Below are 24,218 nucleotides of genomic sequence, written 5' to 3' on the forward strand. Positions count from 1 at the left end.
TATGTGCATACACTTGTGAAGTTCCCTGGGTTTTGGAATATGACCAGAGAAAGCTATGGTTACCTTACCAAGGCTGGGGTTTGTCTTGACATTCTCTTTGGCCCATGGGGTGACTCAGAGGAAGCGGTGGACTGAGCTTAATAGTAGGTTAGTTACACTCCTTGCAAGCGGTCGACCCAGGAACAATCCTTAGTACCCTGAGCCACACCAGGAGTGATCCTTGAGCACAGAGCTGGAATTAGCCCTGAGCACCACTGGGTGTGGCCCCCAAAACAAAAACAAAAATACCTCAAAATTTTAGCTGAAATGAATAGTACAGAGGCTTAGATTTCTAGCCTTGCAGATGTATGGTCACAACTTCAAATCTCCGGTGTCCCACATGCACCGACACTGATGTTGGCAGCTCTGATTCCTGATTGATTTTGGTAACACCACAGCAAGAAGTGTGTAATATATGCAAAGGGATGCAACCCCTGTTTAGTACCACAACTAAAAATACTTTTGATGATGGGGGCTGGAGCAATAGTACAGTGAGTAGGGTTTGACTTGTATGTGACAGACCCAGGTTTAATCTCTGAAATCCCATATGGTCCCCCAACCCCCCCACCCCAGAAGTAATTCCTGAGTGCAGAGCCAAGAAAACGCCTGAGCATTGCTAGGTGTGACCCCCACCCCCAAAAAAACATTTGATGGAAACAGAGATAGTACAATGGGTAGGACTCTTGCTTAGCAGGTGGCAGACCCATGTTCAATCCCTAGCACACCATATGGTTCTCCAAGCCCTCCAGGAATGATCTCTAAGTGCAGAACCTGGAGTAATCCTTGAGCATTACCAGGTATGCCCTCCTCCCAAAACAACAACAACAGCAAAAATATAAGTGCCAAGGCCAGGAATATTGACCCCTGGCGAGCCCAGGTCTGACCACTGCAGTGACACTAGCCAGCACTGTATTCAGAGTGTGTATGCCCTCTTTGTTAAAGGGTGGACCGGAAAGAGTTGAGGCACTTGCCTTACATGCAGCCAACCCTGGTTAAGCACTGCCAGGCGATACTCTTGAGCACAGAGTCAAAATAGCCCCTGAGTAGTTCTGGGTGTGCCCCAACAACCCAACCAACCCCTCCCCAAAATGGTGAGCCCTAGAGACTACACATGTTCAAGCACTGCAACTAAAGGAGGGCAAACCTTGGGCAGCACCTCGAGTAGTGTGAGAACACCACCACCCAAATGAGCACCACAGTTGGGTGTGTACGTGTGTTTGTGTGTGCGCGCACACACACATGTGTGCATGCCACTACTTGTACACACATGTGTGCATGCCACCACTTGTCACTGCAACATCATCAATGGCAATGACTGGGGAAGGGAGGTAGGAGCAGGGAAGAGAAAAGAAAATCTCAAAATGAATGCACTTCCAGGTTTCCTGGGAAACCCACAACAGTCAGACACTGGGAGGCCAACTCCTTGCACTGGAATCCTGACTTGGTCATTTGTGAAATGTCAAGACATTGAGAAAGCGACTTAGACTGCTCTGTGCCTTAGTTTTCTCCTCTGGCACGGACCTGTCACAGTGCAATCTTGTAAAGGTGGGAGGAACAGGCCGACTTATGCAGATAAAATGATCATAAGATAATCCAAACAGAGAACAGGAGATACTATGGTGGTTAGGGTAGGTGCCTGGCATATGCCCAATGCAGGTTCAATTTCTGGCCCGAAATGGTCCTCTGAGCATCATATGGTGCATCCCTAAAGGGCCCCCAGCACTGATGGTTGTGGCCTGGGTGTTCCCAGCAGTGTAGGGCCTGAGCAACATCACAGCCGCAGATTCTTGCACTGAACTGACAACCTGAGCACTGCTTGAGACCCCGCCCCCCGGAAGAGATGCTCTAAGAGCAGATCCATACAACTGAGTTGGGGGGGTGGGTTGAAAGGGAGGGATGTTTGGGTCCTTGGGGTAGGAAAGTAGTGTATACATAGGTAATGGGTGTCATATTGCAAGTATGTGCATAAGAACCCATCATTAACAGGATTATAAATCACAGAATCACAATCAATAAAAGCCAAAATGGAAAAAAAAGATGCTCCAAACAGTAAATGCCCAAATAGAGGTCAGTGTACCACTGTCAAGCTCATGGCCATCCTGGAGCTCTCTTAAGATCTAGAGGTTGTGTTGGGCCTGTTGACCCTGCAAGTGTATTGAGCCGACAGAAGCTCATCTGATACACAAGCCCTGGACTGTTTCAACCAGCCAAACCTTGAGGCCTGACCAGCGTTGGGAGTTTGGTCTTGGTTTCCAGCTCAAACCTAGAGCCACAGTCAGCAAATGTATGCTTGCTCCCGCTCTCCTTCACCCCCTGCTTCCACCCAAGGCCCCTCCTGTGCACAAAAATCATGCTGCAGCTTGTGTCCTGGGTAGACCAGCCCTCACTGCTTCCTGCAAACTTCTCACTGCCTTCCACCTTTATGGCTTTGCTGGGCTGTTTCTCTGCCTCTGGAATACCTTTCTTCCTCCTCTCTACTGAGCAGAGGCCTAAGGACACAGACAACTAAATAGTAGTTGCTACTGGAGGAAGATAAGAAAAAATCTTATTTCCGTGTGAATGGTGAATGACACATTCAGAAATAGTTAGAAGTTAAAGTCAAAAAGTTGGAGCTAGAGTGATAGTTCAATGGGTAGGGTGTTTGCCTTACATGCAGCCAACCCCGGTTTGATTCTCGGCATCCCATATGGTCCTCCGAGCACTGCCAAGAGTGATTCCTGAATGGAGATCCAGGAGTAACCCCTGAGCATTGCCAGGTGTGACCCAAAAAGCCAAAAAAGAAAAAAAAAGTTAAAAGTCAAAAGTTAGCCCATTAGGCTTGGCCCAAGATATACTCTATATTTATTGGGGCTGGAGTGATTGCACAGTGGGTAATGTGTTTGCTTGCACACAGTCAGCCCCGCATCCCACATGGTGCCCTGAACACCATCAGGAGTAATTCCTGAGTGCAGAGCCAGGAACAACCTCTGAGCATTGCTGGGTATGATCCAAAAAACCAATAAATAAATAAATATTTGTTCACCAGTTCATTGAAATGAGATGATGATACCCTTGAGCTGATGTCTTACTAGTGATCTGAAATATCTCTCTGGAAGTAGACAGAGGACTGGCTTTCTGGTGACAATTTGCTGTGTGACCTTCGACAAATTACTTCATCTTTCTGTGCCTGATTTGGAATCCTTGTAAAATCACTTGGTGTATCCCTTGGAGGAGGGAGGGCATGGGACATCTGGGTCTAAGTCTTACCTTTTGGAAATCAGTGGGGGTGCCCCAGTGGACTGTTCTAGTGATGTCTGTGGTTCCATCCCTGTAGAGAAAGAAAATCAACATATCTGGATCTCCCGAACACATGGGGGCAGGGATGATGGCCAGGTATAGGAGTTGGGGCTGGGGAACTGGACTGGGGTTGGGAGGCAATATTAAATTTCCATCTTCAGTATCTTGGTGTGAAGGGGTTTTATACAGCTCTCAAGTCAAAAATCACTCTTTCTTTGGCCACAGTTTGAGTGTTATTTTCCCCTTCTATTTTTATTGAAGTACCATAATTTACAATACCGTCTGTAATAATTTCATGCAGTATTCTAATACCATCCCACCCCCAGAGTGTCCGCCTCCCTCCGCTAAAGCCCATTGCCTTGGACTCCCTTGAATCAGGCTGGCTCTAAAAGGAGGGGGTCTGAGACAGTACAGTGGGTAGGGCTCTTGCCTTGCATAGGGTTGACCCAGGTTTGATCCCTACCACCACATATGGTCCTCCAAACCCCACCAGGAGTGATTCCTGAGCATAGGATGTGGTCTTCAAGCCAAAAATTAAATTAAATTCAAGGAAGTCTGGTTCTAGTGTCCTGGGAAGCAGGAACAGTTGTCCTATTTTTACAGAGGAGAAAGTTGAGGTCCAGAGAGCCAAACTTGCTTATTCACGTCGCTATCTATTGTGTTTTAGAGCACTTCTGCAGTGCCCTGGGACAGGGGCCCAAGCCTGCTTACTTCTCCCCATTTCCCAGAGGAGGCCATTGAGGTGATGAGGCTCTCTCATTCTCCAAACCCGTGAAGTAAGGCCAAGGCTGGCACTGACTTCACACACACCATTCTCACCATCATAAAAACGAATCTGTGGGGCCAGAGCAACTAGTACAGCTGGTAAGGCACTGGCCTTGCATGTGGTTTACCCAGGTTGATGGCCTTCCCCAGCACCACACATGGTTCCGTGAATCTTGCCAGGGGTGGCCCCTGAGGTAAGAGTCAGGAGTAAGCTCTGAGCACCGCCAGGTGTGCCCTCAAATTTAAAATAAAAAATCTGTTCCGAGGGACTGGAGTGATAGCACAGCGGATAGGGCGTTTGCCGTGCACGCGGCCGACCCGGGTTCGATTCCCAGCATCCCACATGGGCCACCGAGCACTGCCAGGAGTAATTCCTGAGTGCAGAGCCAGGAGTTAACCCCAGTGCATCGCCGGTGTGACCCAAAAAGCAAAAAAAAAAAAAATCTGTTCTGATACCCAGTGACCCAGAAGTAGAAGCCAGGCTCTGGCTCCTAAACCCCAGCAACAGCACTTCCCAGGCCCAGAAATGCCTGAGAGAGGGGGAAGGGAACCATTAGTGCTCAGGGTCCCAGTTACTCCTCCTCAGAAGCAGGTCATGAGGCGTGGCTGACTTCTTAAGAAAAGAAGAGGAAGTGAGGTGACCATTTCCCCAGCCTCGCCCTGCTCTGAGCATGCCCCAGGGGAATAACACCCCACCACTTCTCCTTTGCCATTGGCCGTTTCTGGTACACAGGACACCCAACTAGGGCCTAGCAAAGGCTGCAAGGTCCTGGGGCCTTGGATCCATGGTTCCCAGGGCTATGCTAGGGACTCTCACAGGGTTTTTGTCAGGAGCCCATCCACAAGCCTGAAAGAGGAAAACTTCAAAACAACTCCCACTTCGCCATTAGCTGGGCGCGCACCCCTCCTGTCCCCACCCTGTGTTTCTCCACTGGCTTCCTAGATGCAAAGGGAAAAATCTTCCAGTTCCTTTCATACTAGCTGTTGTGTCCCGCATTTGGAAGGAATGGGGTTAGCCTACTCTGTACATGTCTTGGCTCTGCACTGGGAGTAACAATTCTTAAGGGGGGAAGCTGAACATCATGGTTGCATTCAGATTTCAATAAAAGCACTGGGGGGTACTCAGATTGGAGAGTCCTAGCACAGAGGCAAGTCTCCTCCTACTTAGCTCAGCACCTTGTAATGCAAGCTCTCAGACGCATGTAGCTAGTCACAGGCACACATAACCCACATAACCACTCTCTCTCTCTCTCTCTCTCTCTCTCTCTCTCTCACACACACACACACACACACACACACACACATACACACACATTGACGCTAACGGTGTGCCCCTGCCCAAGTGTTCTCCAGGCCTCAGCTGATGTGGCTTGTCTCATCTGCCAGCTGCATTTGGAGGCCAGACCCTGCTCCCATCCCCAGTCTGACAGAGAGACTTCCCCATGTATGGAGGGAGAGGGGCGGAGACAAGGCTGAAGCGCATGCTCAGTGTCTGTGCTGTGCAAGGTTGTGTTGAGGAAATAGGAAGTGTATACGTGCGGCCAGCTCTCAAAGCATGGCTGGAGAGTGTGCAGTGATAGCTGGGGCGTTGGAATCCTTTGGACTTGCAAAGGGAATCTCTTCTAAATTCTCAAACAGGCAGCTCTGCTGTCTCAGCATCCATTTCTCATGGCAGGGACCCTCCCCACCAAGTGTGGAAATAAGAACAATGCGTACCCGCATTCAACCAGGTCTCTTATTTCTCAGATGAAGACAAAAGGCCCAGGAAGGCCAAGTTATTGGCCTGCTCTTGATTGGCCCAGGAGGTCGAGCTGAGCCTGCTGGGCCAGGTCTGGGTTGGGGAGTACATACCAGTATTGGCCCCCGGAATCCAGCAAATACATCTCGTTTGTGGACAGGTTGCGGTGCAGTTCCTTGGTTGGGCTGGGAAGGGAGAGACATTGAGAAAGGAGCAGTTTAACCCTGCACAGGAAGGGCTGGGGGTCCTAAGTAAAGTTGGAGGGACTCTCTCCTCAGCCGTAGGGCTTGGGTCTCCAGGCTGAATCCGTTGGAGGGGAAATCATTATCTCACAAGCCGCCTTGTGAGAGTACAAAGCTGTGGCCACTGATAGCCTGAGCACACAGACGTTTGTCCCAACATCTCAGCGAACCCAGGGAGGGGAGAAAAGAAAGAACCTAGCAAGTGCAAGCTAGAACTTTAGAGACTGCCACCACCTACCCCTGCCACAGACCAGCAACAACTTTGATATAAGGAGATACACCTCTTGTAAGAAAACATGAAGTTAAAGGCAGGGGGAATTGGTCTAGAGCCAAAGGCTCAAGTCAGTATTCTTTCTTGAACCTTCTGCCACTTCTGAGGGAGAGGAGGCTTTCCAGGAGCCAGGTCACAGAAAGGGAGGGTCTCCCAAGGCGGGTGGGAGAATAAGAGTTAGCAGGGCTGAGGAGCCCCTACTCTGCCTCTCCGGACTGAGGCAGCTGCAAACTTGGGAGATACCAGGGGAGGACATTCTGGGCTTGGCAGGCTGGGTCCTTGGAGGCATCTGGCCTTTCCCTACTGTGTTGATGCCCAGTGGCGGCATCTTGTTGGCTTGCCCTTGAAATTTCGTCAGGCAGGCCTGCACGTGTCTGTCTTCTATGAGACCGAATGTCTGGCTAGCTAGATTTTGGGCTTACTTTGATTGGTTCAGGCTGAATTAACCAGCCTTTCTCCTCACGGCCTTGGGAGCTTTAGGAATTGGCTCACATAAATAACTCACGGGAAGCCAAAGAAAATCATCTGATTGCAACCCTGACTCTCTTTTAGATCCCCCAGCTCTGAGCACTCATGAGGTCTGAGCTTTTTGGGGAAAAACTGCTCAGGCCTTTAAATTCCAAGAAGACTGCTAACCCTGCACTGGGCTCTATGACCCATACCCAAGGTGACACCTAGCACCCTGCAGTGGTGAAAGCCTAGAAGGTTAAATAAGGACTCAGACCCTGGCACCCCCTCTCCTCCCTTCCATACCTCCCTACATACACTAGGATTTCCACACCCCCCACACACCCACACCCACATACACATATACACACAGGACTCTAGAAAGTTCTTTCTCTTAAAGTACCTGTAGTGGGCCAGGGCAGCATTCAAACCAGTAGCAGAGATGGTTTCAAAACTGATTCCAGAGGAGAACTCTTCTTCTCTGAAAAGCACAACGTAGGAATGATTACTGAATGTGCTCAGGAGCAAGGTTGGACCTAGGGCCTCTAATCAAAGCAGAGGAAGTTTTATCTGCTCTTCTAGCCCCACCTTACTGAAGACAGCCATTTTTTTCTCCTACACCTTTATTTTACAGCGGGTAGGGTGTTTCCTTGCACGTGGTGGACCTGGGTTCGATTCTTCCGTCCCTCTTGGAGAGCCCGGCAAGCTACCGAGAGTATCCTGCCCACGTGGCAGAGCCTGGCAAGCTACCCGTGGTGTATTCGATATGCCAAAAACAGTAACAAGTCCCACAATGGAAACGTTACTGGTGCCCACTTGAGCAAATCGATGAATAACGGGATGACAGGGCTACAGCATTGCTACAGTGCTACCTCTATTTTATAGATGGGGAAACCAAAGTCCCTATGTCCTCTAGGGACTGAAGAAGAATCCTAGCTCCCTACCTCTGGAAATCCATGCAACTGCCTCAAGCCCCAAAGTAGCAACCATCTCCTCAAAACTACTGTCTACCCGTAGCCTGAGCCAAGCATGTCCTCAGGAAGCTTCAGTATCCATATGGATAGTCTCTAGTGGTTCAGGGTCTAAGTGACCTGGCCTTAGTCAGCCTGCCCCATGGAAGGTCAACCTTAGCCCAAAATGACACTAGGGGGCGCTGTTGTGTTGTGTCCCTTCGAGTTGTCAGACTTTCAGAGGCACTGGAGAATAACGACTGCACACCTCCCTGACCTCCACTAACCTGTCGGACAGAGGCTCCAAACTCAAGGAAGGTCTTCTGCCTTCCCTAAGTAAGGAGACCAATTCACCCTCCCAGTACTGTCCCCCAAACCCAGCGATAGTTAGCCAAAGAGACAACTGCATTGGTTTACCCTCGGAACTTGTCCACCACCTCTGCCCCTGAGAATTCATTCACTGTGCCTTTGGGCACGTTCTTCTCCAGCCAGACTAAGTATCGGATCACGGCCACTGCATCCCGCACCTGGATGGGAGGAAGCAGAGAAGTGGGCTGAAGAATGTTGTCTACTGGGACTCCAGCAAGAACTGAGCTTAAAAATTTAGAGGGGTGTAAAAAGAGAGCCCAAAGGGCTGAACATTTGCTTTGCTTTCAGGAGGCCCGGGTTCTATCCCCAGCAGTCTCTTCTCTCAAGTCAGGAGCGACCCCCAAGTACCATACTGGTATTAGTCCCTGTGGAATGCTAGGTGTGGTTCCCAAATAAACAAAAACAATAAATATTAAAAGAAAGGTCTTCTAGCTATTTGATAAAATGAAGGAAATCTTGGTAGTGTTTATATATATGATCATGTGATCATTTTTTATATGACGCTTAGGAAAGAGTTCTTATAGAGGTGCATACTGAGGTGTTAGCAGAATATGATAGCTGTGATTTGCTTTAAAAGCATCCAGAAGCAGAGGTAATGAGTGTGGGGTTGGAGATGGAATCGGATTGGCTATGAGTTGATGATTGCTAAAACTGGGTGACGATGCAGATGGGATGTTTATATTATCTTCTCCATATATGTAAATATTTAAAATATTCCACCAGAAGCAGCTTGTAAAAATGAGACAGTTTATTCTAATTTCACACATCACCTTTGGGAGGGACATAACCTGCTGTGCTCAGAGCATACTCCTGTCTCCATGCTCAGGGGCCACCCCTGGTGCTGTTCAAGAGACCATATGTGGTACTGGGAATTGAATCCTGAGCCTTCCACATGTAAGGCAAGTGTTCTACCACTGAGCCATATTCCCAATCCAGTTTATCCTGAGTTTAAAAGAGATACCCAAAAGAGGGATTTATCTGTTGATCAGGGTAGGGAAAACATTAGCACTTAATTAGGACTTGGAATGTGTTAGGCAATGTTCAAAGCATTTTTTATTTGCTAATATAGTTTACATGATAGTGTGTGGGACCTGGGGTTGAGATCTCCATGCCTGCTCGGATCAGGGACTGGGCCTCTTCCGCCCATATCCCTCATTTTCCAGTAGCTAGGCGGTCACTCCCAGAAACTGCCCTCAGTGCTGCATAACCCCATCAATGACCAACATCCAGAGACTATAAAACCAAGCTCCCAGAAGCGTGCGTTTCAAAGCCTCGCGACATCTTATTGCCTAGTTCAAGTAGTAGCTTGCCAGGTTCTCCCTCTCAGAGAACCTGGCAAGCTACTTAGTTTCCTACCTGCATGGGAGAGCCTGGCAAGCTCCCCATAGCCTATTCATATGCCAAAACCAGTACCAATGATGGGTCTTATTCCCCTGACCCTGAAAGGGCCTCCAATGCGGCACTGTTGGGAAGGACGAGTAAAGAGAGGCTGCTAAAATCTCAGGGCTAGGACGAATGGAGACGTTACTGAGACTGCTCGAGAAAATAGATGTTCAACAGAATGATGATGACGATGATGATGAGTTTACATGATAAATTGATATAGCAATATCATTTGTATAAAATACATACATATAATTATACATTTATATAATGATGCCTATATCTATTTGTATGACCAGCATATAGTACTTGGATATATGCATGCATGCTAGCATATATTATTACATATTAAGTCCAGTTTCAAATTAACATATGAAGTTAATTAAATATATGTTATTATTTAAGACACTTATGTTCTAATTAGGTTATAATATATTACATATATATCAATATATATAATTTGGGGGGTCTCCCAAGTGATGCTCAGGGGGATCAGGAGTCCCTCCCAGAGATTCCTGAACAGTTTGACTGATGGTTCAATGCAAGGGCCAGAGATTGTGGTGCTGCTTGAGCCCTACAGTGCCAAAGATGACCTGGGCTACCCTTGCAGTGCTTGGAGGCTTCCAAGGCTACACCTGGTGATGCTCAGGGGACCATAGTAGTGCCAGAGTTGGCTGGTTGGCTGCGTGCAAAGTGTATACCCTAACCACTGTACTCTTTCATGCCATAAATGATAATTACTTAATCCTCACAACATTCATATACTGTAGATCCATTTTACAGATGCAGTAACTGACTTACCAATGTCACCCAAATAATGAGTGGGTAGGTATGTGACGATCTGGGGTTCAACCTCAAACAGCCTAACTCCAGGATCTATGCACTAAACTAAGCACCCTGTAGGGAAGGGGGAGTTGTGTCTCAGAGGTGTGTCCAGGAGTTATGTGTCTCCTTCTCAGTGTCATAGTGGGCTCCCTCAGGCTCCTTCTGCAGGCTCTCCTTCCCTCCCTCCCACCCTCCCTTCCTCCCTCTTCCTTCCTTCCTCCCTCTTCCTTCCTTCCTTCCTTCCTTCCTTCCTTCCTTCCTTCCTTCCTTCCTTCCTTCCTTCCTTCCTTCCTTCCTTCCTTCCTTCCTTCCTTCCTTCCTTCCTTCCTTCCTTCCTTCCTTCCTGTTTGTTTTGGGGCCAAACTTCACTGTACTCAGGGTTTCTTCCTCCCTCTCTGCTCAGGGATCACTCCTGGAAATTTTTAGGGAACCCTATGGGGTACCGGGAATTAAACTGGAGTCAGCCACATACAATGCAAATACCTTAAGCCTTGCACTATCTCTCCGACTCAGTTCTCATTTTGAACCCAGCAAAACAAAGCTTTCAAAGTCTATGTTTGCCTGCCATGGACTTACGTGGGTGGCCTTGAGTAGGGCCTGCTCCTTGCTGTTCTTCACCGCCTTGGTCATCATCACCGGGGAGTAGGTGTCCATTACGAGCTTCTCCTGTTGCAGGCAGAGAACAAGAGGTCTGAGAGTCCCCTCCAGGGCTCTGTAGTGTGTGGAAAGGATTAGCAGGAAAGCCCAGCTGCGGGGAGCCTTGTGTGTCAAAGCAACTGGAGAGCCCCTACAGCATCAATGCTGTTTCCCTTGGGTGCCTGCTTCCTGGCTCTGTAAGCCTTTCCTTGTCTTCTGTGTTCTCCCCACTTCCTTGCCCCTCTATCCCATCAGTGCTCTAGGACAGATCTGAGCCTGACTAGTGTCAGCTGACAGTGGCTGCTGTGTCAATATCCAAAACAACTCCCACTTACTGGATACGGCTGTGTGTTTAACCGTGAGATTCACGCACAGTGTCTCCACTAAGCAACTTTCCTGAAGTCACCACTCTTACAGCCTCGTTACAGGTGAAGAAGCAGGCCCAGACTGGCTAAGTCACTTGTCCAGAGTCATCGCACAGCCAGATGGGGGCCGGGTTGGGATTCAGCCTCAGGTTTGACTGATCCCAGAGCCTTTGCTGTGTCAAGGTCTATACTTTGTATCCCCTCCCGCTGCCCAACATCCCAGACAATCTCTGAGCTCTCAGTGGACAGACATCTTGCTTCCTCCTCTTCCCCAGGGAGGCTTCCAAAGGGACTTAGCATTGTGAACCAATCAACCATCTGACTGAGGCTTGGGACTTCTTGCAGCAGGGAGAACCTGGTTGGGACTGGGGACCTAGAAAACCCACCTTGGGTATCACTTCATAGAGTCCGTAGGTTGTATAGCTGGCACCAATCCAGATTTTCACGTTTCCCGAGGCATAGGAACGGACTCTGTCTCGGACTTCGCTATATGCTTCAATTTGCACGCACATGGCACCCGTGCAGCTGGCATTGAGGTACTTTAGGGTCTCCAAGCTAAAACGATTCTTGTCTGCAAATAAACTGTGTGGAGAGGAAACACGGAGCTGGTGTGGGGTAGTCTGTAAGGACGAGAGAACTTTGGTTTCCAGAGGTCAGAGGAAGCTGTGCCAGGGACCTTAAGTAGATCAGATTTGGAGTCTATGGGAACTGAGGTGAGTGGTCAGGAAAAGCCCTTGGGAGGCTTCTTAAAGGTCCCTGTTTAGATAGGTGCCAAGTTCATGAGCATGCTGCCATGAGGGCAGTAAGGGGTGGAGACTGGCGAAAGCCCAGGATAAGTCACAGAAAAGCTGTACCTGATGGAGGAGTTGGTGAGCAGCGTGTAGGAATAGAAGAAAGGGTTATAGGGGATGTCATTGCTCCGAAGATTGAAGAGCCCTGGGGAAAAGAATCACTGAATCAGGTTGGCCACATGCAAGGCAAGTGCCCTGAGTCTGTCTGCCTTCCTTTCTTTCTTTCTTTCTTTCTTTCTTTCTTTCTTTCTTTCTTTCTTTCTTTCTTTCTTTCTTTCTTTCTTTCTTTCTTTCTTTCTTTCTTTCTTTCTTTCTTTCTTTCTTTCTTCCTTCCTTTCCTTATTTCTCTCTTGTTCTTTCCTTCTTTCTTTCTATCTTCTTTAACTCTTCCTTTCTTTCTTTCTTTCCTTATTTCTCTTCCTTCCTTCCTTCTTTCCTTCCTTCCTTCCTTCCTTCCTTCCTCCCTTCCTCCCTTCCTCCCTTCCTCCCTTCCTTCCCTTCTTCCTTCCTTCCTTCCTTCCTTCCTTCCTTCCTTCCTTCCTTCCTTCCTTCCTTCCTTCCTTCCTTTCTTTCTTTCTTTCTTTCTTTCTTTCTTTCTTTCTTTCTTTCTTTCTTTCCTTTCTTCTCTTTTGCTTTGAAGCCTACCTGGTGATACTTAGGGGTTATTCCTGTGTCTACAGTCAGGAATCATGCCTGGCAGTGATAAGGGGACCATATGGGATGCTAGGAATTAAACCCTGATCGGTCTCATGCAAGGCAAATGCCCTACCTACTGTACTATCCCTCCCCACTCCCACCACTTTCTTATTCAGGAGGCATGAGTTCCTGCCCTGCCTTTTTGGTTCTCACAGAGTATGGCCACAGAGCCCTCAGAACTTCTGCATGCATGATCATGAGGAGGAGCCATTTGCTTCAGGGCCCAGGAGCTGTGGGCCTTGAGGGGAGCCTGGCCATCCACCTGGGTCCCCAAGTCCATACTCACAGGCTGTCTCATCAAGCGCTGACAGAAGAACGGCAGTTGGGGCCTTGCGATTTTTCTGCATCTGGCTGCGTATTCCATTTACTTTCTCTTGCCAGGTACTCCCTAGAAGCAAAGTTGCCCAGAGAAAGCATAAGCCATTTACTTCCCTTCCTTTTGGTATTATTCCCTATAGCAGACAGTTTTCCATTCTTTTTTGTTTGCTTTTTGTTTTTAGGCCACATCCAGCAGTGCTCTGGGGCTATTCCTGGCTCTCAGATCTGGAGTGACCCCTGGAAGTGCTCAAGGGAACCTATGTGGTGTGCCAGGGATTCTAACCTGGATCAAGCACCTTATCTCCTATTCAATCTTTCTGGCCCCTTTGCTTTAAAAGCAGAATCCTTTCTCCAACCAAAATCTTACATGTGTCATGATGAAGGACAGGGGCTCTGGAACCAGGTTGAATTCAAATCCTGCTTCTGTTATTACTAGTTGGGTAACCCTGGGGGACATTATTAAACCCCTATGAGCCTATTTCTCAATCCTTTTTGTTTGTTTACTTTGATGGGCCATGCCTGGCAGTGTCCAGAGCTCACTCCTGGCTCTGTTGCTCAGGGATCACTCCTGGTTGTGTTTACGGTGGCACAATATATTATGCCAGAATCAAACCTAGGTTGGCACGCAAGGCACACACTTAACCAGCTGTACTATATCTACAATGCCTTATTTTGCACACCTTTACCACCGGGATGGTTTGTAATAATAGAATTTGCCTCAATATTTGTTTTGAGGATCAAATGTAGTAATGTGCATTCTGTATATATGGTTCCTTGGCATAGGATAAGCCGGGTTTAATTTTCTGATGAATGAATGTTCGTGCAGAACAGGAATGAAGACAGTAAGTCTATTTGAAGCTGAAAAGGGTAGGGGGCTAGGCCATGTCTGAAACCTCTCCCCCACAGTAATGCCATGTTCACTAATCCCTGGATTCAGACTAAGCTAAGTGTACTTTTAAAACTTTTGGGGTTGGAGCAGTAGTACGTGTGTAGGGTTTGATTCCATATGGTCCCCTGAGCTACCCCAGGAGTGATCTGTGAGTGAAGAGCCAGGAGTAAATGCTAAACACTGGGTGTGGCCCAAAACCCAAAATAATTTTTAATTTAGAGTCTGTGTTTTACAATGCTATTAATTATGGTTTCTCATGTACAAAATTCCAACACCACACTCATAACCAGTGTACCCTCCCTCACAAGTACCCCAACACCCTTCCTTCCAAATGCTGCCAATTAAATTGTGTGGATCAGTTCTCCCATTATTTTGCCTTTGGATCCTTTTTGCTACCTTCTTGTGTATCTTTAAGTCCCACATACAGTATCTGGAATAATAGTACAGCGGGTAGGGCATTTGCCTCCCACGAAGCCAATCTGGTTTAATCCCCAGTACTCCATATAGTCTCCCAAGCACCACCAGGAGTAATTCCTGAGTGCAGAGCCAAGAGTAACCCCTGAGCATTGCCAGGTGGGACCCAAAAAGTTAAAAACAAAGTCACACATGTAAGAGAGATCATTCTGTATCTATCCCTTTTCTTCTGACTTTGCTCATCAGCTAAGTGTACTTAATCTTTATTTGGTCCACTAGGATGCTGTGGCCTGAGAGAAGTAAAGTAACTTAACTGGAGTTGGGTGTGTTACAAATGGCAAGGGTAGAACTGGGGATGGGGGCATGTTAAAGACGGCAAGAGGTGGAACCGCAGTCTCCTTGATTACATATCCCACACTCGGTCAATATAAACACTGGAGTCTCGCCAAATATTGTCAGATTCCAAACCTGTCCTTTAACTCCATATCACAGAGATGTTCTTTCTGGATGTTTATTTCCTGGTTCTAGGACTTCAGTTTTCATCTTTTCCCCCAGCTTTCTGCTATAAAGAGCCTGCTCCTGGGGCTGGAGCGATAGCACAGCGGGTGGGGCGTTTGCCTTGCACTCGGCCAACCCGGGTTCGAATCCCAGCATCCCATATGGTCCCCTGAGCACCGCCAGGGGTGATTCCTGAGTGCATGAGCCAGGAGTGACCCCTGTGCATCGCCGGGTGTGACCCAAAAAGCAAAAAAAAAAAAAAAAAAAAAAAAAAAAAAGAGCCTGCTCCTGTGGACTATGTAATTTGCTGGCACGTCCTAAGCATTAAGGCTAGCCTAAGTGAGCACTAAATGCCATTAACACAGGACAGGGAAATAGCTCAAAGGCTTAGAGTCCACACACACTTTCCCTGGGTAGGCATCATAGGTATTGCCCCGCCACAGCCGGTACCTTTGTGAAATTTTGTGACCCTCAATTTTTAATACAAAAGGGAAAAGGGGGGGGGGGATGCACTTTATGTGAACAAGCAAAACTCAGTAAGAACTAAAGCTTTGAGTCAATTCAATTTTTTAGTTTTTTTTTCTCCTTTGGTGTGGTAAAATGCATAGACCATTGAGTATATAACTTAAAGCACTTTCAAATGCAATCCAGTGACTTAAAAAATCCACAAAATTGTGCAATCACCACCACTACCTAACTCCAGAACATTTTCATCATCCTCTAAAGAAACCCTGTAGCTATTAGACAGTCCCTCCTCTGCCCTCCCCTTCTGGAACCCAGGGATTAATTTCTGTCTCTATGTATTGGTCTCTGCCAGATTGGCCATGGCAATGGAGCCAGGCAATCTGGGGCCTTCTCTGACAGGCTTTTTTCACTTCAAATTACATCATCACAATTCATTAAGGAGACATTTTTTTTGGCTTTTTGGGTCACACCTGGCAATGCACAGGGGTTACTCCTGACTCTGAACTCAGGAATTACTCCTGTCGGTGCTCGGGGGACCGTATGTGATGCTGGGAATCGAACCCGGGTCGGTCACATGCAAGGCAAACACCCTACCCGCTGTACTATTGCTCCAGCTCCTAGAGGAGACACATTTTTGAGAGAACAAACAAATGAATTTAAAAGGCTGCATATAGCTCTCATTGAGTAGCACTGTAACACTGTCATCCCGTTGCTCATCGATTTGCTTGAGCGGGCACCAGTAACGTCTCCATGTGAGACTTGTTACTGTTTTTGGCATATGGAACACAGGTAGCTTTCCAGGCTCTGCCGTGTGGGTGAGATACTCTCGGTAGCTTGCCAGGCTCTCTGAGAGGGGTGGAGGAATCACCGTGTGCAAGGCAAACGCCCTACCCGCTGTGCTATTGCTCCAGCCCCTTTTGAGTAACCAACTTTTTTGGGGGGGTCACACCTGGCAATGCACAGGGGTTACTCCTGGCTCTGCACTCAGGAATTACCCCTGGTGGTGCTCAGGGGACTATACAGGATGCTGGGAATTGAACTGGGGTCGGCCGCATGCAAGGCAAATACCCTACCCACTGTGCTACCGCTCCAGTCCTGAGTAACCAATTTTTTAAGTTTGTCTTTTTTGCCTTTTATCCTCTTTAAAACCAGTGAGTGGCTGGGGAAAGTTTCTGGAAGACTTGAGAAATCTATATTCTTAGCACTGCCTTGGTGACCACCTCCAAACACCACCACCACATGTAGAGCTCCACCAGGTCCCAGCACGCAACACTCAAGCCTACATCACTGGGTTTAGAATCACTAAGAGCGGCTTCCCCCTAGGTTCCCACCCCAGAAACTGCAGGGGTATGGTGGTGAGTAGATCCCTACCTATAAACAAAACAACACACACAGATACACACACAACAGCAAGCTCTGCTTTTGGCTTTCCAAGACTTGATTTGGCCCCAGATGGCTTTGCATTCCCTTATTTGTGGGAAGCAATGTCAAAATCCATCTTATTATTCCCCCCACAGCCCCACACATATATCCCCAGGAGATTTCCCCCCTAAATCCCCTCTCCTTCCTGGCACGGATATACCCTTCTTTATCTGAATGGATGAGTTTTGTTTATGTTTGAACAGTCTTGGAGAACATGTTTCCTAAAACACACACACAATGGTGTCAAGAGGCAGAAAGAATGGTTCTGCAAGTTACATCAGAGCGGATAGAGAAAACTGGACCAAATATAAGTTGTTTCATCAGACCTGCTATTTTGAAATTTCCCTCCTGCCTTTTGGACAGCTTTCCAAACCAGAAATGTACATGGACCCAAGTATATGGGCAAGGGCCTCTCACATTGCCCAATATCCTGCAGATTCTAAGTCTATTGGCTTGTTTAGAATTCCCGGGGAGGCAGGGTGTACAGTGGTGAAGACATTAATTCATAATCAGTAACCTGTCTGGCCCTGGTCAGGATTTTAATTTTTTTTTTTGGGTCACACCCGGCTATACTTAGGGGTTACTCCTGGCTCTGCACTCAGGAATTACTCCTGGCAGTGCTCGGGGAACTATATGGGATGCTGGGAATAGAACCCGGGTCAGTCGTGTCCAAGGCGAATGCCCTACCGGCTGTGCTGTCACTCCAGTCCTCCTTGTCAGTATTATAATAACAATTTTTATTTTTTTTTTTATTTTTATTTTTTTTTATTATTTTTTTTTTTTTTGCTTTTTTGGGTCACACCCAGCGATGCACAGGGGTCACTCCTGGCTCATGCACTCAGGAATTACTCCTGGCGGTGCTCGGGGGACCATATGGGATGCTGGGATTCGAACCCGGGTCGGCCGCGTGCAAGGCAAACGCCCTACCCGCTGTGCTATCACTCCAGCCCCCTATAATAACAATTTTTAGAATCATGGAGAGTCCTGGCTTTTTTTGCCATACAGGGTGCCAGTGAGATCAAGATTACTGATGTGAGAGTTTGGGAGAGTTTTGGGAGAGTTAACTTTCCTTTGTGAATTGTCCCTAGTCTATGCTCCATAAGCCCCAGTCTGTACTACAGCCTGACCCTAAACTTAGTAGTTTATTTCCTTTGTCCACTCTGCCACACCCGCTGGCAGTTATGTTCCATCTAAATTCCTTCTTAAAGGTGAACCATAACCAGGAGTCAGCATTTGAATGGTTCAATTCACACCAGTCTCAACACCAGACAGGAAATTCATATTACTTTTTTCTCCCTTCCAGGGGGTGGTCTGTCTACCTGCCTGCCTGCCTCCCTTCCTTCTTCCCTCCCTCCCTTCCTCCTCCCCCTCCCTTCCTCCTCCCCTTCCCTCCCTCCCTCCCCCCCTCCCTCCCTCCCTCCCTCCCTCCCTCCCTCCCTCCCTCCCTCCCTTCCTTCCTTCCTTCCTTCCTTCCTTCCTTCCTTCCTTCCTTCCTTCCTTCCTTCCTTCCTTCCTTCCTTCCTTCCTCCTTTCCTCCCGTCCTCCCTTCTCTGGAAAATGATAAACTTAAGAAGAAATTGCTTAGGCCTGAATTATCCCAAAGGCACGAGGAATACATTCCTTTAAAATGCCAATCCTGAGCTCTTTGGAGATGGAGAAACTGAGGTACCTCCCAGAGAAGATTAGACCCTCTCAGAAAAGGACAAGTTATAGGACCTGATAAGAATATGAAAGGGCAATCAAAGGTATAAGGTTTTCCCTATGACAACACCCAGATTAACTTTTCAATATGCAGAGAACTCCAGGGAAGGTAAATTGGAGAAACTACAGATAACCTCCTCTCCAAAGACATTCTCTACTGTTTTCACTTTGAAAGCCTATATCATCCGTTGAGCACATCTCTCCCTCTTTCTCTCTCTCCAAATCTCTCTAAATTTCTTTCACTAAAATAGTTGGCTTCACTCTTTTGCTTCCTCCTGAAATTCTTCTCTGTTAGGGAAGGCCTATGCTCAGATTAGGACTGATTTTCCTTCCCTGCAAAGAGTAATTTCTCCTCCAGTCTAAGTTCAGGGATCCCAGAGACCTCAAGCGGTGGATGGACTTCAGGCTCATCCTGACGGTTGCCTTTGGGGCTGGTAGGACTTCAATGTCTGTGCCTATAGGTGTTCAGAACAGACTTGCCAAGTCCTGACCCACACCTGGCATTTCCCTGGGTGGCTGAGGTGGGTCAAGCAGGGAGGTAGAAGCACTGTTTTCTCCTGTCTATTACCCTCGCTCCCCACTTCACCAAATCACCTGTAACACTCCCCTCCCCTCCCCTCCCCTCCCCTCCCCTCCCCTCCCCTCCCCTCCCCTCCCCTCCCCTCCCCTCCCCTCCTCCTCCCCTCCCCTCCTCCTCCCCACCCCTCTCCTCTCCTCTCCTCTCCTCTCCTCTCCTCTCCTCTCCTCTCCTCTCCTCTCCTCTCCTCTCCTCTCCTCTCCTCTCCTCTCCTCTCCTCTCCTCTCCTCTCCTCTCCTCTCCCTTCCTCTCCCCTCCCTTCATCTCCTCTCACCTCTTCTCTCTTCCCCTCCCCTCCCCTCCATTACCCTCCCCTCCCCTTCCCTCCCCTCTCCTCCTCTCCCCTCTCTTCCCCTCCCCTCCTCTCCCCTCTCCTTCCCTCCTTATCTCCCACTTCCCCTTTCCTTCCTCTCCTCTCCTTTCCCCTCCTCCTCCCTCCCCTCCCCTCTTTTTCCCTCCCCTCCCCTTTTCCCCTCCCTCCCCCTCCCTTCCCTCCTTTTCCCTCCCCTCCCCTCTTTTCCCCTCTCTCCCCTCTCCTCCCCTCCTCTGCTCTTCTCTCCTTTGCTCTCTGTTCTGCTCCACTCCCTTTTCTCCTTTCCCTTCATTTTCTTTATGCTTCAAATCCTAATACTCTTCCAGCATTTTCTAAATATGATCTGATAACTTTTTGAACCAATCTCTCTGAAAGGAGAGACCCCAGAACCACACTTTATTTGACTTGTGGGGGAGGCTTCCAAAGTAAGGCTCAAATAATCCAGGGCCCCTCCCAAAGAATCTGAGCCAACTGGGGTGGATGGTTCAGAGCTTGGCTGGAAGATACAGTGTTGCTTGCCAGAGAACACTAGGCTCACCCTGCTAGTGCTCAGAGGACCCCATGCCACATCTACTGGTGCTTTGCAGGGACCATGTGGCACCAGGTTTATAACTTGGACCTGGCACATACAAGCAAAGCATGTACCCCTCCATGACTGAGCTATCTCCCCAATGCCCAGAACCGTAGTTTTATATCTATTTACTAATATTGTTATTTTGTGGGGGGCGGGGGCGGGCCACACTCAGTGGTGCTCAGGAATTACCCCAGCAGTGCTCAGCAAACCATATATGGTTCCAGGATTTGAACCACTGTTGCAGTCCATGCAACTGCACGCAAGGCAAGTGCTTTATCTCCTGTACTATTTCTCCAGCTCCTTTTTTTTAACGTTTTGAATGTGAGGGGGACACCCAGCAATGCTTACAGGAAATTCTTGGCTCTGTGTTAGGATGATGTGGTGTTAGGGATTGAACCCAGCTGTCCTGCATGCAAAGCATGTGCCCCATCTCTCTGGCCCTCCAGAAATCGACATTTTATTTTATTTTTATTTATTTTTGCCACACGCAGTAGAGCTCAGGGCTTACTCTTGGCTCTGCTCAGAGATCACTCCTGGTGGGGTGCTGGGGATCAAACTTGGATCAGTGTAAGGCAAGTACCTTACCCACTGTAGTATCTTTCTAACCCAGAAGTCTATATTTTAAACAAGAATCTCTGGGGTTATCCATTAAGGTTTGAGAGATGCTGCCTTGGTACCTCTTTGGATGAATTTCTCAGCCAAAGGACCAGCAGCAGGGACCTGTACTGCTGCAAATTGGGAAGCAGGACAGGCTTCAGAAATTACCTGTGAATTCCTTATTCAGAGCATAAATGGGCATGCTGGGAACTGGGGGCCTCTGTGACCCCCACACCAGGTCCACAAGGTTGGTGGTGATGGACACTAGCTCTCTGCCAGAGCCTTGGAGGGCCATGTCATAACTCTCCCAGGAGGCTGTGGAGACAAGAAAGCATCATTTACCCTCCTGGCCAAGGAAAATTATGACTTAAGCAAGAGTTGTCCTTGTCGGCTCAACATCCTGCGGCCCCATTACTGGGAGTTGTCTTCAACTTTCACGTTCTGCTTTCAAAGTTTAATTGCACTGGCCCGCACAATCTTGTCCACAGTTGATTGACTAAGCCGGCCATTTGAAATGCCAGCGCTTTGGGGCCCCTTTCGGGGTCTCCTATCTATCTTAACTGAGCTCAGTTTCCCAGCTCAAAGGAATGGGGTGTGATTCAGGCCACTTCAAAACTAGCAGACAAAGTGGGGCTCAAGCGGGAGGCCTGGGGGACTCCCCTTAGTCTGGCTAGCTGCCTGGGACCCCAGAGCTCAGGGAGTCATATTCTTGAGTACTGGGATGAAGGGGAAATTGGTTTCTTGACGGAGAAGCCCTCCCAACTCCTTTGAGCTTCCTAGAGGAGCCCTCACAAGTGATCCCAGTGCCCTACTTGTTAGAGTTCCCAGCACCGAGCATGGTTCTGGGATCAAGAGCATCCTGATAGGGGACCCCGAAGATGACATAGTGATGTGAAGCCTGGCTAGTGCAAGGCTGCAAGTTCACACCCCACTGCAGCCCTTAAGGACTGAAGTGCTCTTGGCAGTCTGGCTGCTAGGGATCTCCAACCAGACAGCACCTAAAAGCTGGCCCGGCGGCCTTAGAAGTGCCCAGGGCACATAGGATGCTACAGCTGGACAAGGCTGAGCGGTGGCCAGGTCATGTGAGGTGATTCTGCCCACCTCATGTTCTGGGGTCTGTGGCAAAGTAGCAGGAGGAAAATGAAGAACACCCTCCCCTATTGATCCATTAGATCTTAGCAAGACCTCAAGTTTTCCAGGTCGGGTCTCTGCATTCCTGACTTTGAAATAATCTGCCTTCGTTCTTTGCACTGTTCATAAAGACACCCTTGCTGTGAAAGAGTTGGCAACTGCAAGTTCAAATATGGTGTCCTCACAGTTACCTCGCCCCTCCCTTCGATGTAGGCCTCTTCGCCTGTCAGTGGAGCTGAGCGGCCCTCTCCTATGTGGGCCAGGGAGGGACTGAGGGAAGATGCAGGGGCTGAGGGAAGAACTTACCAATGGAGAAGAGGAAGGGGTCGAAGCTGATATTCCCGCCCGCAGGAACCTCATCCAGGAGCCAGGTGATAATGGAAGAAGTACCAACTGAAAGACAGGAAGTGTATAAAGGTCGCCTCCCAACTTTAGGACCTCCTCCTAAGCTTCTGTGGGTGACAGTCCTGTCATATTTGTCCTTTTGGATATCAACCTCAGATTCTCCTTGCTTCTCCCAAGAGGCCCAGCATGGCCTACCCCCCTCATTCGTACCTTCCTCAGGGCTTGGGGAACAAATGTGTGGGGCCCTTTTCACCTTCCTTATGGAGTTCCCAGTTGCAGTCCATCTGCCGCTCAGCCTGGGTCCAGTAGCGACTGTCGGTCCAGACAGCTGCCTTGTTCATTGTCACCACCGCAGTTCCTGAGGCAGCGAGGAGAAAGGAGGAGGTAATGCGGAAGGTGAGGCATCATTGGGGACATGAGTCATATAGAACTAGACCTGCCACCAGGGCCCTCTGAAAATTGTCTCTCCTGCACAGGAAGGAGGTGAAGGCAGGTGAGGGTAAAGGGGAAGCCAACCCAGACGCTAGTCTGGGTCAGGCACTTCCGTTTTGTGTGGAGGGACTTTTCTACTTTAGGCCATTAGCAGCAGAAGTGGGGTTCCCTTTCCACAGAGGTGATGCTGCCCATAGTTGCTGTCAGGGAAGAGGGTGTGGTCGTTGATCTGCGAACTCTGTGGCTGACGGACAGTCAGGGGTCTAGGTGAGCTCAGGCAGAGAAGCCAACTCCAGGAACTTTGGTCAAGAAGATGGGTTCATGATGGGCCAACCAGGGCAACTTGGACCCAGGGGAAGCTGGCATTTCATTCAAGAGGCCCGGATAAGGGTCAGGGACCCCTGGAGAAACACATAGGATTTCTCTGTGTCACACTTGGCCTCCTTGGCTGAGACTAGCTGTAAAACTCTGCACCCCCGCTCCTCTCCAGTCGTTGTGTGACAGAATCAGTGGACCCCTAGTGGCCAGATGTGCAAGTAGCAACGGTTTCAGAACTGGAGATGTGGGTGTGTGCTGGCAGAGTGTTCTGTGAGAGCTGGCTGCAGAGCTCCTGAAGGGAAGGAGGCAGATCTGCCTCGCACAGCAGTGTGGCCGGTGGCCTATGAATTGTGTGTCCTGGGCAAGCTGATGGAGCACCTCCCTGGTGATCCATCTGAAGCAGAGAGAGGGCCCTCAGGACTCTGGGTCCTGGCAGCTGAGAGTTAGCCATGCCATGGTCTCCATGACCATCTTTTGATCTAACAGAAGCAATAAGGGCTGGTAAATGGCTGTCACCTGCAGAGCCCGTGAAGCCTGTCATCCATGCACGCCTCTTGTCATGTTCGCCAATATACTCGCTCTAGGAAATCAACAATACGATTGTCAGCTTCTTCAGACCCCACACAGAAAGTTCTACCCATGACCCTTTATCTGTCGACTTAGATTCAACCAGTTCTATTAGTCCAGGAACTCTGGGTACCTCTTCCAGGAAATTCTGTGGAATTCCCCCAACTTTAAGATCTTCCTGTCACTTGAACTACTCTATCTCTTGGAGTTTAAGCCCCACAGTCTGCAGTGGACTCCTGTGTAATAGAATCGTATTTTCCCCTAGAGAGAATACACATATGCATTCTGTGCAGATTGAGATCAGGTCTTTTGTGTTCCTGGGTTCTTTCTTCCAGCTGTGTCTACTTCCCCTCTCTTCTCAGACTAGTATGATTACTCTGGCTACATCATACATCACTTTTTTTTGCTTTGGGGCCACATTGGTGTGCTGGGAGGCTACTCCAGACTTTGTGCTCAGGGATTGCTCCCAGAGCTTGGAGGTGTTTGGAGACCGTGGAGTGCTAAGCATTGAACTGGAACCTCTTGCAAGCCAAGCATGTGCCCAGCTTGTTGAGCTGCCTCTCCAGCCTCAGCGTAAGGTCATTTTGCAGAAGTTTTACACATTATTGTATTTTGATCCTCACGATGCACACATCTTATCATTTCTATTTTGCAGAAAAAGAAACAGCCTCAGAAGTTCACACCTTTACTCCCCGTTCTTAGCCCTTCCCAGCAAGTGGGAAAACTAATTTAAACTATCATTTTGGCTTTTTCAACTGTGCTGCTACTGGGAAGGTGAATAGGGTCGAGGTGGAGTCAGTAGTGGAAAAGGATGGGATAAGTGGGCAGAACTATAATTCTCCTTTCAGACTATCTTGTTTCTTC

The 24,218-nt window shown here is 48.6% G+C and overlaps 1 protein-coding gene across 1 annotated transcript in view; it reads right to left on the bottom strand.

Annotated features, from left to right (window-relative positions):
• XPNPEP2 (X-prolyl aminopeptidase 2) overlaps nt 1-24,218 on the bottom strand; it is a 38,850-nt gene that overhangs the window by 8,882 nt on the left and 5,750 nt on the right. Inside the window, exons 4-15 of the mRNA XM_055122947.1 lie at nt 23,304-23,367; nt 22,291-22,395; nt 21,999-22,085; nt 20,730-20,876; nt 13,080-13,181; nt 12,161-12,242; nt 11,693-11,888; nt 10,882-10,971; nt 8,146-8,255; nt 7,182-7,259; nt 5,932-6,003; nt 3,286-3,346 (exon numbers count right to left, since the gene is read on the bottom strand). Of these exons, the coding sequence (XP_054978922.1) occupies nt 3,286-3,346; nt 5,932-6,003; nt 7,182-7,259; nt 8,146-8,255; nt 10,882-10,971; nt 11,693-11,888; nt 12,161-12,242; nt 13,080-13,181; nt 20,730-20,876; nt 21,999-22,085; nt 22,291-22,395; nt 23,304-23,367 (1,194 nt within the window). The remainder of the gene's footprint in view (nt 1-3,285; nt 3,347-5,931; nt 6,004-7,181; nt 7,260-8,145; nt 8,256-10,881; nt 10,972-11,692; nt 11,889-12,160; nt 12,243-13,079; nt 13,182-20,729; nt 20,877-21,998; nt 22,086-22,290; nt 22,396-23,303; nt 23,368-24,218) is intronic.

This window comes from Sorex araneus, chromosome X (genome assembly GCF_027595985.1).
Source record: "Sorex araneus isolate mSorAra2 chromosome X, mSorAra2.pri, whole genome shotgun sequence".
Taxonomy (NCBI): Eukaryota; Metazoa; Chordata; class Mammalia; order Eulipotyphla; family Soricidae; genus Sorex; species Sorex araneus.